General features: G+C 39.5%; 1 protein-coding gene across 5 annotated transcripts in view; it reads right to left on the bottom strand.

Annotated features, from left to right (window-relative positions):
* The window catches only part of SMG1 (SMG1 nonsense mediated mRNA decay associated PI3K related kinase), a 106,880-nt gene that overhangs the window by 12,623 nt on the left and 81,839 nt on the right, over positions 1-12,418 (bottom strand). For all 5 annotated transcript variants that reach the window (XM_087417023.1, XM_087417024.1, XM_087417022.1 and 2 more), the window contains 14 exons: positions 11,801-12,049; positions 10,899-11,037; positions 10,706-10,815; positions 10,364-10,582; positions 9,583-9,773; positions 8,684-8,856; positions 8,256-8,535; positions 7,527-7,799; positions 7,059-7,293; positions 6,565-6,791; positions 4,026-4,176; positions 3,734-3,923; positions 3,091-3,560; positions 841-978 (listed from right to left, as the gene is read on the bottom strand). In XM_087417023.1, coding sequence (XP_087273149.1) covers positions 841-978; positions 3,091-3,560; positions 3,734-3,923; positions 4,026-4,176; positions 6,565-6,791; positions 7,059-7,293; positions 7,527-7,799; positions 8,256-8,535; positions 8,684-8,856; positions 9,583-9,773; positions 10,364-10,582; positions 10,706-10,815; positions 10,899-11,037; positions 11,801-12,049 — 3,045 coding nt within the window. The remainder of the gene's footprint in view (positions 1-840; positions 979-3,090; positions 3,561-3,733; positions 3,924-4,025; positions 4,177-6,564; positions 6,792-7,058; positions 7,294-7,526; positions 7,800-8,255; positions 8,536-8,683; positions 8,857-9,582; positions 9,774-10,363; positions 10,583-10,705; positions 10,816-10,898; positions 11,038-11,800; positions 12,050-12,418) is intronic.

Below are 12,418 nucleotides of genomic sequence, written 5' to 3' on the forward strand. Positions count from 1 at the left end.
CAGGGGGAGGAGTTCACATGCTCTCCCTCCCCTGCTTCTTTCCCTCTTTCTTCTCTCACAGACACACCTCTAAAATCAGAAATAAAGGGCAAGATTTCATTCTCCTACGCTGAAAAGTAGGACTAATATGCTGTAGAGAAAAGGTATTTCAATTTTTAAAGTGAGCTCCAGAAAAGTTTCATTAAAAAATTTTCAAGTATTACAGCAGTGATTATACTTGCTTTTATACTAATATTAATTTATGAAAGGGACAGACAAATGTCAGTTACTACTGAGTACATGAGGTATAAGGATACACAACATAAAACCATCATCAAGACCAGTTTCTCGTACTTAAAAAAGGGAGATGAGATTAAACATGTAGCTGAAATGACAAAGAAATAGTCAATAATAGTTTATTTGCATTTGACATCACAGAATTCCATTAACTACACAATAGAGGTAAGAAATCCCTCTTAAGCTTCTTAGATATTAATAATAAACCAGATATAACTGCTTATATACATTTCAGAAAATAAATTAAGTATGCAAGTTTTTCCAATCACCAACGTTCCCTTAATGTATGAAAGCATAGTAATCATCAAATTCATTAAAAACCTGAGATATTTAGTATGTTTCTACTTCTGGTTCAAGATAAAGTGCTACTATAAGATTCAGTTAACTTGGAGGGTAAGAAAGAAAGACATAAATTAAAAATAAAAGTAAAAAACGATTATGCTCCTGTGGCTTAGAAGCCAAGGACAGGCACGTAGAGTGAGCAACAGAGCACTAGCAGCTCCTTACAGTGTAGGCACTTCCTGAGAGTGAGAAGTGCTGGAAGGAAGGTCTGACAAAACACACCTGAACCGTTGCAATTGAAGTTTCAATCTGGCTCAGAGTGTGGAGTTTCTTCTTCATGCTGGTTAGGATGGCAGAACGAGGTGGAGGTGTGACGGACATGGCCTGTGGTCTATTGATAAGGAGATCTTCATGCTGCCACTGTTCAAAGAAAAAGAAATGTAATAAAATCAGCAGGAAAAAACCTTTGGATAACAAGGGAGGAGAGGGGGGAGTTAGAACTGGGGAAAGAGGAAAAAACCCCAGCTGCAGCAAAGCGGGGTGGGCAGGGAAGAGTAACAGAAGAAACATTACAAAGGAATCACCAGGTGAAATATTTCCTGAGGTAGAAAATGGCTAATAAATTTCTTGGTAGTGATATGCAACATTTAAATAGTAATTGTGAAGATGTTTCCCAGTTTTTGTAAAAGTCTAGTACACAATCCCCCCAAAAGATAATCTCCAGTCAAGAGGCTGGAACAGGCATGGTCGGGGAGGGCTGTCTAGCATCGAGGCTAAGCAAGTGACTGAAAGAAGCAATGGCAGCAGTCATAGCAGAAAGAATTCTCCAGACAGACAACCTAGAACTGACAGAAAGGGGCAGGCAACTGTTGACAGAGTGATCAAGCCATCTTGTATGTTGTAAGGGTGGCCCCCAGAAAGCCCAAGGGACATTTGGGCTACAATTTAAAAGTTATACATTGTGCTTAGAGCTTAAAATGTGTTGAGATGAACAAAACTGAAGAATTTTTTTACAATGTTTCCCAAACAGTTGTCAATTTTTTTTTGTTGAGGAAGATCTGCCCTGAGTTAACATCCATGCCGATCTTCCTCTATTTTTTAGCATGTAGGCCACCATCACAGCATGGCCACTAACAGAGCGGTATAGGTCTGCACCCAGACACCGAACCAGGCCACCAAAGCGGAACACACTGAACTTAACCACTAGGCCACCGGGGCTGGCCCCAGTTGTCAATTTTTTAAGGGAATAAACTCCAAAATACACAAAACAATAAAAACTTTCAGCATTACATTTTTTAGAAGTAAAAAACATACCAAAAAACATTCCAATGTGCTAGGACTATTAATATATAATAAATGCAATTTCAGAATGTGAATATATCACTTTTCTTAACTTATGAGCTAAGAAAACAGCTAATGATAAAACTGCAAAGGGAAGGAAACATGCTGGTTTGATGCACTGAGCAGAAACTACCAATCCCACTTCTGGGAAGTAGCTTCAGTGTAAATGATACAGAGTAACCGTTGTTTGTGCCAAAACAGATCCCGGGAAAATGCAGTCCCCAAATATTACAACTTGTTTGAAGCGTTACAACTTGTTTGAAGCTACTATATTGAAGGCTATATGAAAGAAAGAAATAAGAAAAATAGGTACAATTTATACTGTGCTTAGTGTCTTACACAGACCATCATTTTTAACCCTCATCAACCTTTGCGAGAGGTACTGTCCCCACTCTACAGATAAGGAAATCAGACCTTAGGGAAATCAAACTCAAGTTCATATACCTGATTCTAAATCCACCTCAGCCCCAAAGCCTGTGCTGTCATACCGTCCCTAAATAATCAAGGAGAAAAAACAGGCTTCTAAAAACAATTCCCAAATGATGACAGATATCACATCATTAGAGCATCAGAGAAACAGAAGTCACTTTAGAAATAATCTTAGGGGCTGGCCCGGTGGCACAGTGGTTAAGTTCGGCATGTTCCGCTTCAGCTGCCCAGGTTCGCAGGTTCGGATCCCAGGTGCAGACCCACACCACTCATCCAGCCATGCTGTGGCAGGCGTCCCACATACAAAATAAAGGAAGAGGGGCACAGATGTTAGCTCAGGGACAGTCTTCCTCAAGCAAAAAGATGAAGATCGACAACAGGTGTTAGCTCAGGGCCACTCTCCCTCACAAAAAAAAGAAAAAAGAAATAATCTTAGTTATACGTTAAACAACACACGAGGCATGTCCACATAACAAATAAATTCAATCACTAGAAAGTATATTTACAAGTAATATTTCATGACACAGGTAATACGAACCATATGACAATGATGGAAACTAATTCAAAGGAGATAAACTGTACACACAAAATGATCTCAACTACATAGAGAAACAAGGAATAACTGGAAAGAAAGCTGGGTTTGTTCTGAGCTGGCACAATTCAGAAGTTTACAATTTTTTCTTGAAATTGTTTTATATTAACTCCCCCTGGTTTTCAGATTCCTACATTGAAGAAAACACATTATCAAGAAAAGGCACTTACTTGAAACATGGCAATATGCAGCTGAACACGCTGCAGACTTGTCTTACAAGAGGAAATGCTGGTTTCCAACCTGCGCACCAAGTCGTGCTTCTTCCAGGCAGTGTCATAGGAACTCGCTAGCACAGTCGCCCTGTTCATGACCAACTGCGAGAACCTCCCGACCTGGATGTTGTGCTCCACCGCTTTCTTACACAGATCATCTACAGAAACTTTGCTTTCAGCACCAAAATCCTTCGCCTCTACCTGAGCAATGATGTCCACACCTAGAGCACTGATGAAGCTGCAGAGCGTGAGTCCCAGGGCTTGGTTTGGGAGTCCAATCAAGAGCTGCCTCACAAAGTCGGCTGTGAACGCCTTTATAGGTTTGGCCATCTGGTCTTCACTGAAACAAGAGTTTCTAAAAAGGGTTTTCACATTGACCATCTGTACAGGCCCATTTACGGTATTCTGCTCTTCAAGTGAACTTGATCCTAAAAAAGGAAAATTTTCTTCAAGTATTTCATGCAAAACTACAACTAGGTAATAATGCTTATTTAAAAACTTAAGATTTTATCAACATACAATTAAATTAAGCCTACTCCATCCTGCCCCCTTCTAAAGTACTACACAACTAAATCCAGCACGTTTAAGTGTGAAATATTACCTGACAAAGTTTTAGAAAAGGTACCACAGAGCCTGAAGAACTCCTTAATTGTCTGCAGTCTTTTGAGAAAGAAAATCTCTTCCAGCACCTGCCGGTGATTATCATCATCAAAAAAATTGACTTGGGTACTCCTGGCTTCCCTTATAATATCAATTTTTCGCCAAGCTATGGGAATTTCCATCTTGTTTAACTATGTAAATGAAAGAAAAGAAAGTTCATTTCTCCACTCTTCGTACACTGAAGAAATACTTTACTATACTTGCATCATTCATAAAACCAAGTCAATATTTACCTTTTCAACTAATAAGCCAAAAGCAGTTTCAACTTGGGCAAACATGCCATCAAATGCTACCAAAAGCATCTGGCCAGCTGACATTTTTGGTGTTTCATCAACTGAACCATTTCTTGGTTGAATTAATTCACCATATTGAGCATGAAGTATTCTAGAGGAAAACAAAAGGGAGTTAAGACTCTCACTGAAGAGTAATAAATTTGAGAGGAACATAGAAGGTCAACAAGCCTCACAGCTAGCAAAGTCTAGGAAAAAGGTCTTTTTTGCATTAAGGAAGGAGTATTATGATAAAGCGGCACTTAATGTCAATCCCAATGTGAAGTCAGTAATTCCAATTCAGTATTAGCAACTGAATCACATGAATAGTTCATGTGATTAAATTTTATGCAAACTTGAATTATGACAATTTTTTTTTAAGATTTTATTTATTTTTTTCTCCCCCAAAGCCCCAGTAGATAGTTGGCATGTCATAGCTGCACATCCTTCTAGTTGCTGCATGTGGGACGCGGCCCCAGCACGGCCAGAGAAGCGGTGCCTCGGTGCGCGCCCAGGATCCGAACCTGGGCCGCCAGCAGCGGAGCGCGCGCACTCAACCGCTAAGCCACAGGGCCGGCCCGAATTATGACAATTTTAAAAAGAACTATATAAGTCTCACTTTACACACAGAATGTGAAATGATATAAACCCCCAGCATTTAAAAAAATGTCTATAACCACACAATTCTAAGGCTGGTGGACCTAGCAAAAACAGTCAAGTATGTTCACACTACTGTTACATGGTACAGCCAACTACAGACAGTAAAAGGTTGGCTCAGTTTTGAATAATGCATAGTTTGAGTGTAGGTCTTCAGAAATTCACCCCTCACATTATCGTTAATTTAAGATTTATATAGTGCTTATGTATCCAGGCACTATTCTAAACATTTTATATAAAAAAAGCAAAAATACAATTCCCAGCACCTACGACTACTATCAGTAAAACTAATGTTAAGTAGATTTTCAACTTTATCACACACATGCATAAATAGCCATAAAACTATTAAGAGAATCTGAAAAGCTAGGCTACCAGAGAAATTTCTAATGGAAAAAGAGCTACAAGATGGTATAAAATTTTCCTTGAGGTTATCGAAAAACATTTCTCTGAAACAAGGTAGAAAGAGGCTATAACAGAACCAGACATGAAGTTTGTCACCCAAAGCATGCATGAAAGTAAACATTCCTCCATTTGAGGGTAAGGGGAATCTGGATTAGATATTAAGGGGAGACAAATGAGGGCTGAAATTTAGCAAAAAAGAAAGGTGTATAGAGTGTTAACATGTCACTTTTTAAATAACACTAGAAATATGATAAAGCTGTTGTGCAAATCATCTAAATCACTATTTAGCTGACATTTATGTTAATGATGTTACAATAAATACACTCATTTTTTTGAGTGTATGGTAAAACAACTACAAAGAAACACGAGAAAATAGGAAAATTTTGAATACAAAATAACAGAAAACATTAGGGAATTATTTTTACCTTTTTTGCTGAAATAACGGCACCATGACTAAGAAAACTAAGTATACATTTTAGATATATACTTCCTGCAGTATTTAAGAATGAAAAGATATTTGCTCCAAAATAACTGGGGTGGTACAGTTTAAACAAGATTGACGAGGTACAGATAACTACTAAAGTTGGTAAAATGAGGGTTCATTATACTATTCTCTCCACTTGCTTATATGTTTAAATTTTCCCATGGAAGGAAGTGTGGTGGGTCAATTCATTTCTACTCTCTCAACTACACTTTCTGGAGTGAAGTGGACATCAGAATACCAAAGACAGAGGTCTTGAGTCACCAGAGACAAAAGGGCTTAGGGCTCAGCTATGCGTACAGTGGCCAACCTCTATAGGATCCAGATTCAAATTGTTTCTCTGGATTTAAGAGATGAGAAATACAGTGTTCAATATCTGTAAAACACTTTTATAAAATTTAAGCTAATTTAAAAGTGTTCACCTTAAGTGAGATGTATACTCCATTAGCTAACTAAACTGGCTCAGATGCTTCCATGGAGTTCTAAGGACTGGCTTAAAAAATACCACACTCCACCTGGTGCACGTGCACACATGTGTAATAACTACAGTACTAGAAGGATATACATATGTATGTGATAAAACCGTGTGGAACTACACACACGTACACACACACACGAGTGCATATCTAACTGGTGAAATCTTAGTAAGCCTTGTGGACTGCACCAATGTCAACTTCACAGCACTGCTATTGTACTAGAGGTATGCAAGACGCTAACACTGGGGAAGGGGTGAAGAGTGCACAAAACCTCCCTGCACACTTTGTTCTTCACAACTTCCTGTGAAATCTGGAATGATTTCAAAATAGGTTTTTTAAAAAAGATATGTACATAAGCATTTATAAGTTATGACATCTGCTCCAAAAATTAAAAGTAAACTTCCAATAAAACTAGAGCTCAGAATCCTTTTATCTGGCTCCCCTATCTCTTTCATAAGAAAACAGAGCATAACTAGCATTCACTTGCCTGGCAACATCAATGTAATGAGCATGTGTTTCTTCCTCGAGTCCCATAGCTGCATTTCTTAAATAGGCTTGAAGAGATTCAACTAGAGTCTGCAGGGGAACACCGTCAGTTGTCTGCTCAATCAGATTGTCCAATTCATGAAGCATACTTTCTAATGTGTACTCTCCTTTCATTAAACATCTCAGTGCTTCTGGAAATATGATTTGCCGGAAATTTGAGTTTAATTCCTATAAATATGTGAGAAACATATCTTAATGTTTTCTGAGTTTGGTTAAGTTATACATTTAGAGACTGAAGAACATAAATTAAGAACAAACTTATGCATTTGTAACCAAGTTATGGCTACAAACCTCACACTGATCTTTAAGTGACTACTTAAGCAATATTCAAAAGAGAGGAAGTCAAATTGCTTTTCCGAACTAAAGAGGTAAGTAGCACAATGTTCAATATCTAAATTAAACTTATAAAATTTAAGCTAATTTAAAAGTGGTCACCTGAAGTGAGGTGTATACTCCATTAGCTAAGTGAACTGCCTCAGAAGCTTCCATGGGGTTTGGAATGTCCAAGTCCTGTGGCACCAGGTGGCACTGCTTCAGTAACTGAACCAGGCAAGTGACATTTCCACTCATACTACAGAGCTCCTCCAAGAACCAGGCTCCATCCCGAGAAGTCAGATCAACCAGTTGCTCTCCAGCACTCGCAGCTGCCCCTTCCATCATCAGGTTACGCCTAAATGCGATAAGTATCTGTACAGTGAAACTGGCTTAGCTAAACTCACACACAAATGAGGATATTTCCTTTCAAAATCTGAAAGGAAATAAAGCAGCTGTAACACTGGGCAAGACTAATGAAAGTAAAACAATACCATAAGTTGGGATTAAATAAAAGACACATGAAATCTCAGTATGCATCAGTGTTTTCAAGACAAGGAAATGGTCTCAATAAGAGGCTGGCCAGCTCACCTTGTGAGGGTACAAAGGGCAGAAATAATAACACTTGCTAGACTCAAAGATCCTTCTTCTCCATTCTCGTGAAGAAAAACTTTAATGCAACGTTCAATTTCTTTCAACTGATCTTCACAAACAGGCACAGTGACAGCTTCCTGTTTCAAGCGTTCCACTTGTCTAATAAGTCTGCTGTTTATGTCTGCTGCATACCGCTGCAGGGTCATTTCAGTGGCGGTGATGAACTGACACACTGTGGGGGGTGGCTGGGGAGCATACTGCATTTCATATCTATAAAAATAGAAAGAGGTGCTTGTTTATAACACAACCACTTGCTGCTTGTAAAGAAAGTTCACACTTTACAAAATGCTATGAAAGAAAATGGAATATTTTATTTAATCCTCAAACCCGGAAGAGGAGGAATCATTATTTCCATTTTACAGATAGGAAAGTCTCAAGAGCTAAAGTACCGTGCAAAGATGACTTGTCAGTGAGTGACAGAATCAGTGTTTGAGTTTAGCTCTCTTTACCCTGATCCCACCACTCTTACACTCAGAAAACATTTTGATAAACTAGGAAAACATGAGCTCGAATCCTCTTAAAACCAAGACAAAAGTGACTCCATTCAAATTCCATCTATCAACTATTTCTTTCAAGGAAAATTAAATATTATGCACTTAAACAATTGAACACAACTTTGCTTCCAAGCCCAATGAGAAATAAAGAAGTGAAGAGCTATCCACTCACTTTCTATAGAGCTCCTGACAGCGCTCCACTGTGGTGTTACAGACGAGCTCTTCCATCCAGCTCTTCCACTGCTCAATGCGATGTTTCTGAAATATGGCCTTCGGATACTGCAGAGCTACAGTTGCATAGTGATGCAGCTGTTCCAGACAGCCTCGGAGCACAGAGCGCCTCTGCTGCAGAAGAGTGCCAACCTCCCCCTCCAGCTGCTCGCACTGGCTAATCAAGTGGGCCTGGCCAGCATTCTGCAGAAAGGCTGTTGCTGGCACATAGCTTGGAGGACCTTTTGGTAAAAGGTAATTGTTAATCATGGTGAAACCATTTCAAATCAGCAGTCACTGCAAGGGAGCACAAACCAGAATCCCACACATAAACACACAACCACAAAACTCACATGCTCACATGCACATCTAAAATAAGTCAACCCATACCAAGGTCCATTTGTGTGCTTATCTCCTGAAGCAAACTTGCAAGCTGTGTTGCTTCTAAATTATTGAATGCAGCCTGATAATGTGTTATCCACTGTTCAAATTCATTCAGCTTCACCTGGATTGCTTCCTGAACAGCCCGTTGCTGAGTCTGTAGTTGGGTGTGTTCAGAATACCTAATAGGAGGGAAAATTTTTTTAAATCACTTGCTGTTCTTTCTTCCACGTACTTTCATGACCCTGGTTTTGCTCATACTTGGACTGCCTGTTAAGCTCCTTTTCAATCCTGAGGGCACTACTCAAATGTCCCATACTTCTCTGGTTTATCTTGACTCCACAGTTCCCTCAACTCTACTTACAACATTCTAAACAAAACTCTAACACAGCTGCCAGGTTTTGAGTTATTTGAAGGTAAAAGAGAGATGCTTGATGGATCTTTGTAGTCTCAGAGCCCGAGGCAGTGTCTGCCACTTGCATATTCAACTACCCTTTATGAGCACCTGGCCTGTGCAAGATTCACTGACTTAGATCTACTTAATTCAATGATTTAAAAACTCAGCAAAGTAGATGAAATAACTGCCGTTGTACAAATGAATAAGGATTCAGATACAAACTGCAGACAGAAAACCAAACCTCAGGTTTTCTGAATCCAAGTTCAGTGTTCTAACCACTATACCCACCCATCTCCCATTATTACTCAAACATTTAAATTAAATATAATAAGGCAGAAAATTTAAGTTAATCCTTGTTCATTAACACTTTGAAATTGCAGTGCTTGGGAGAGCTTTAATCATTATGTGAGTTGCTACAATAATTCTAATTCAAGTTGACAACGCCTACACAAATATGAAACTTCTCCTTAATGGCATATATTTAGAAAAAGAGTTCAACACTGTTTTAAACCTGTGTTGCAGAGTGTGAGAAGGATGATCCACTCCTTCAGCCCCTTCTAGAAATTCTATTTCTTCCAGCAGTTTGCCCTGCAGTTTTTCCACATCTGTCAGTTGCTCTTGCAAGCTCAGGTATTCATCCAGGCTGCTGTCCAGCTTGGGAAGCACAAGCAGCATCTCATCCCTATTCTTAAACCAGTTCACCTGTAGAAAGGTATGATGATTAGGAAGACTTTTACAGGGTCAACTGTGAGATATGATGATGTCTGTCAGAAGGACATCTTGCACATATTATTCTATTTAAGTCTTAACAAAACCTGAGGGGGTGATGGCATCACCCATGTTTAACAGACAAAGATAACTAATGCGTTCACTTCTCACAGCCTTAAACTGAGACTCAACTCCACAATACCATGCAGTTACCACCACCATGTCACGCAAAACAAGATTAGCATCACTGGGGCTACCAGGATATTAAAATCAAGCGAGAGGCTATCCAATTAAACAACACTTAAAATGGTCCTTGATAAACACATTTCAAGCTATTAAAAAAGGCATAATTTTTGTAAATCACTGACTGACTTCCTATGAATGCGTGACTATACGTTATCTTTGTATGGAAACATTTCCTAATAAAAAGACGACATCAAATTGCCCTATTTCACTGCTGTTTCAGTATTATACATTACAGTCTTGCAAAAAAAATTTAGAAAACCAGTTTTACTCAACTTTTTTATAGACATGTTAACTCTATTAACAAAAACATGAGGATGACTTATTATCATTGGCTTCACCTTAATTTCAGCTACTCTGGAAGAAAAGAGGCTGCGGGTGATCTCCCGTTCCATCTCTCTCTTGCTCTGCTTGCTCTCGGCCTGCTGACCACCTCCACCGTAGACAGCCCCGGCAAACCCGGCCTCGCCCCCAGCTGTCCAGTCCACCAGCGGGTCATACACAAAGGCCTCCAGCAACGTCAGCAGAGTCTCCCTGCCACGCCGCATAATATGTAGAACCTGTTTTCAGAAGAGTTTTAATTAAGTTTTGCCACCAATTTCCTCATTAAAATGTCATTTTCCATTCCACAGGATTTGTTAATTTAATAGGTACACTAAAAGGTGTAAGAGAACATAGCATACCTGCTCACATGAAAGCCTGAAAACACCTTCCACTCCAGTTACACCCAGTGCTGTCTCAATGTTCTGTGTCATTCGAAATGGTACTTTCTCAGGAACTCTGAGGCTTTTACCTTGAAAAGACAAATCGTTGTATTTTTTGTCCTTTCACCAAAAAACATTTGACTCTCATATAAAAAGTCCACTTCAATTTTACCTTTTTCAAAGCAAACATTGTAATCAATGTGAACAACCTCTCCAGTCGTCATATCTATGAGAACATTATCCAGATGTCTGTCTCCAAGGCCAATTATGTATCCAACCATAGACATGACTGCAGTAGATCTGGCATAAGACTAAAAAAGAGGAGGTGGGGGGGAGGGGGGGAACAAGTTAAGCACCATTGACAAATTTCCTTCCAACATGGACTTGATGCTCTAAAATTTACAGACTTCCATAATCCTACTCCCTTATTTCTAAATAAACAGCTAGCATCCTCAGGGCTGCTGCATGTGGTCACAGATGCTCTACACCGAGCAGTTACATACAACACCACGGTCCTCGTTGGTCATATTATTATCAGAATGCTGGATTTAAAAAACAAAATGTGGGGCCAGCCCCGTGGGGCAGTGGTTAAGTGCACACGCTCTGCTGCTGGCAGCCCGGGTTCGGATCCTGGGCACGCACCGATGCACCGCTTGTCAGGCCATGCTGTGGCGGCATCCCATATAAAAGTGGAGGAAGATAGGCACAGATGTTACCCCAGGGCTGGTCTTCCTCAGCAAAAAGAGGAGGATTCGCATGGATGTTAGCTCAGGGCTGATCTTCCTCACAAAAAAATTTAAAAAAAAAAGAGTATTCTCCAGCCTCCTTAGATTTTCCCTTCCTAAAGTTTTTATTCTCCTTTTCACTTTATCCATAATGCCCTCCATTCTGCCCTCACACAGTCATGGCCACGCCTTATAAAAACAAGTATAATATAAGATTCAAAAACAGGTCTCAAACTACCAAGTCTGGAGAGAGACAGGGAGGAAGAGGAGGAGGGTGAACAAGACAGACAAGACAGGAAGCAGGCAAAGAAACAGTAATATTGACTACAGTCCAAAACAAAAAGCACACCTGTGTGACTCTCCACCATTCATCAGGTGTGGTGCAAGACGACCAAAGCTCTTTAGCAAGGAGGTTTGGGGGCGTGGCCTCCATTAACTCTTCTAACACAGCCTTCATGACGTGAAGAGGCCAGTCTCGTCGGGACACATCCAGACTAAGTCCAACTGCCTTCAAAGCCGGGCCAATTTTACTATAATAAAGTTCACTAGGACGGGGTACAATTCCAGGATTCTGAGGAGTTTGGTAGGAATCTTGGGCCTTTAAAAACATTTTAAATAAAAGGTCAACTTTACTTAAATAAAGATAAAGATTACTTTGAAGGTAAAGCAATATTTTAAAAAATTGATTTTTCAGTGGCATTCTCCACCTAGCCAGCCAAAAATCATGCAACAAATAGCCAATTCTTCTGGACTATGCATCTTTCTTACAATCTACCTATCTTTCTCCTAATCAGGTATTACTACTTTATTGAAAACTTGGTTTACCGTTATATTTTCTTGAGGTTCAATTCAAACTCAACATCCAAGTCATGTTCTTCTTTATAACATATCATTCTGTTTAAAACTTATCATTCATTTACATATTTCATTCTTCACTGACATGACTGAATCATCAATATAAAATTAA

Source organism: Ceratotherium simum, chromosome 26 (assembly GCF_057802395.1).
Source record: "Ceratotherium simum simum isolate JZ-2026a chromosome 26, ASM5780239v1, whole genome shotgun sequence".
In the NCBI taxonomy this organism is placed as follows: domain Eukaryota; kingdom Metazoa; phylum Chordata; class Mammalia; order Perissodactyla; family Rhinocerotidae; genus Ceratotherium; species Ceratotherium simum.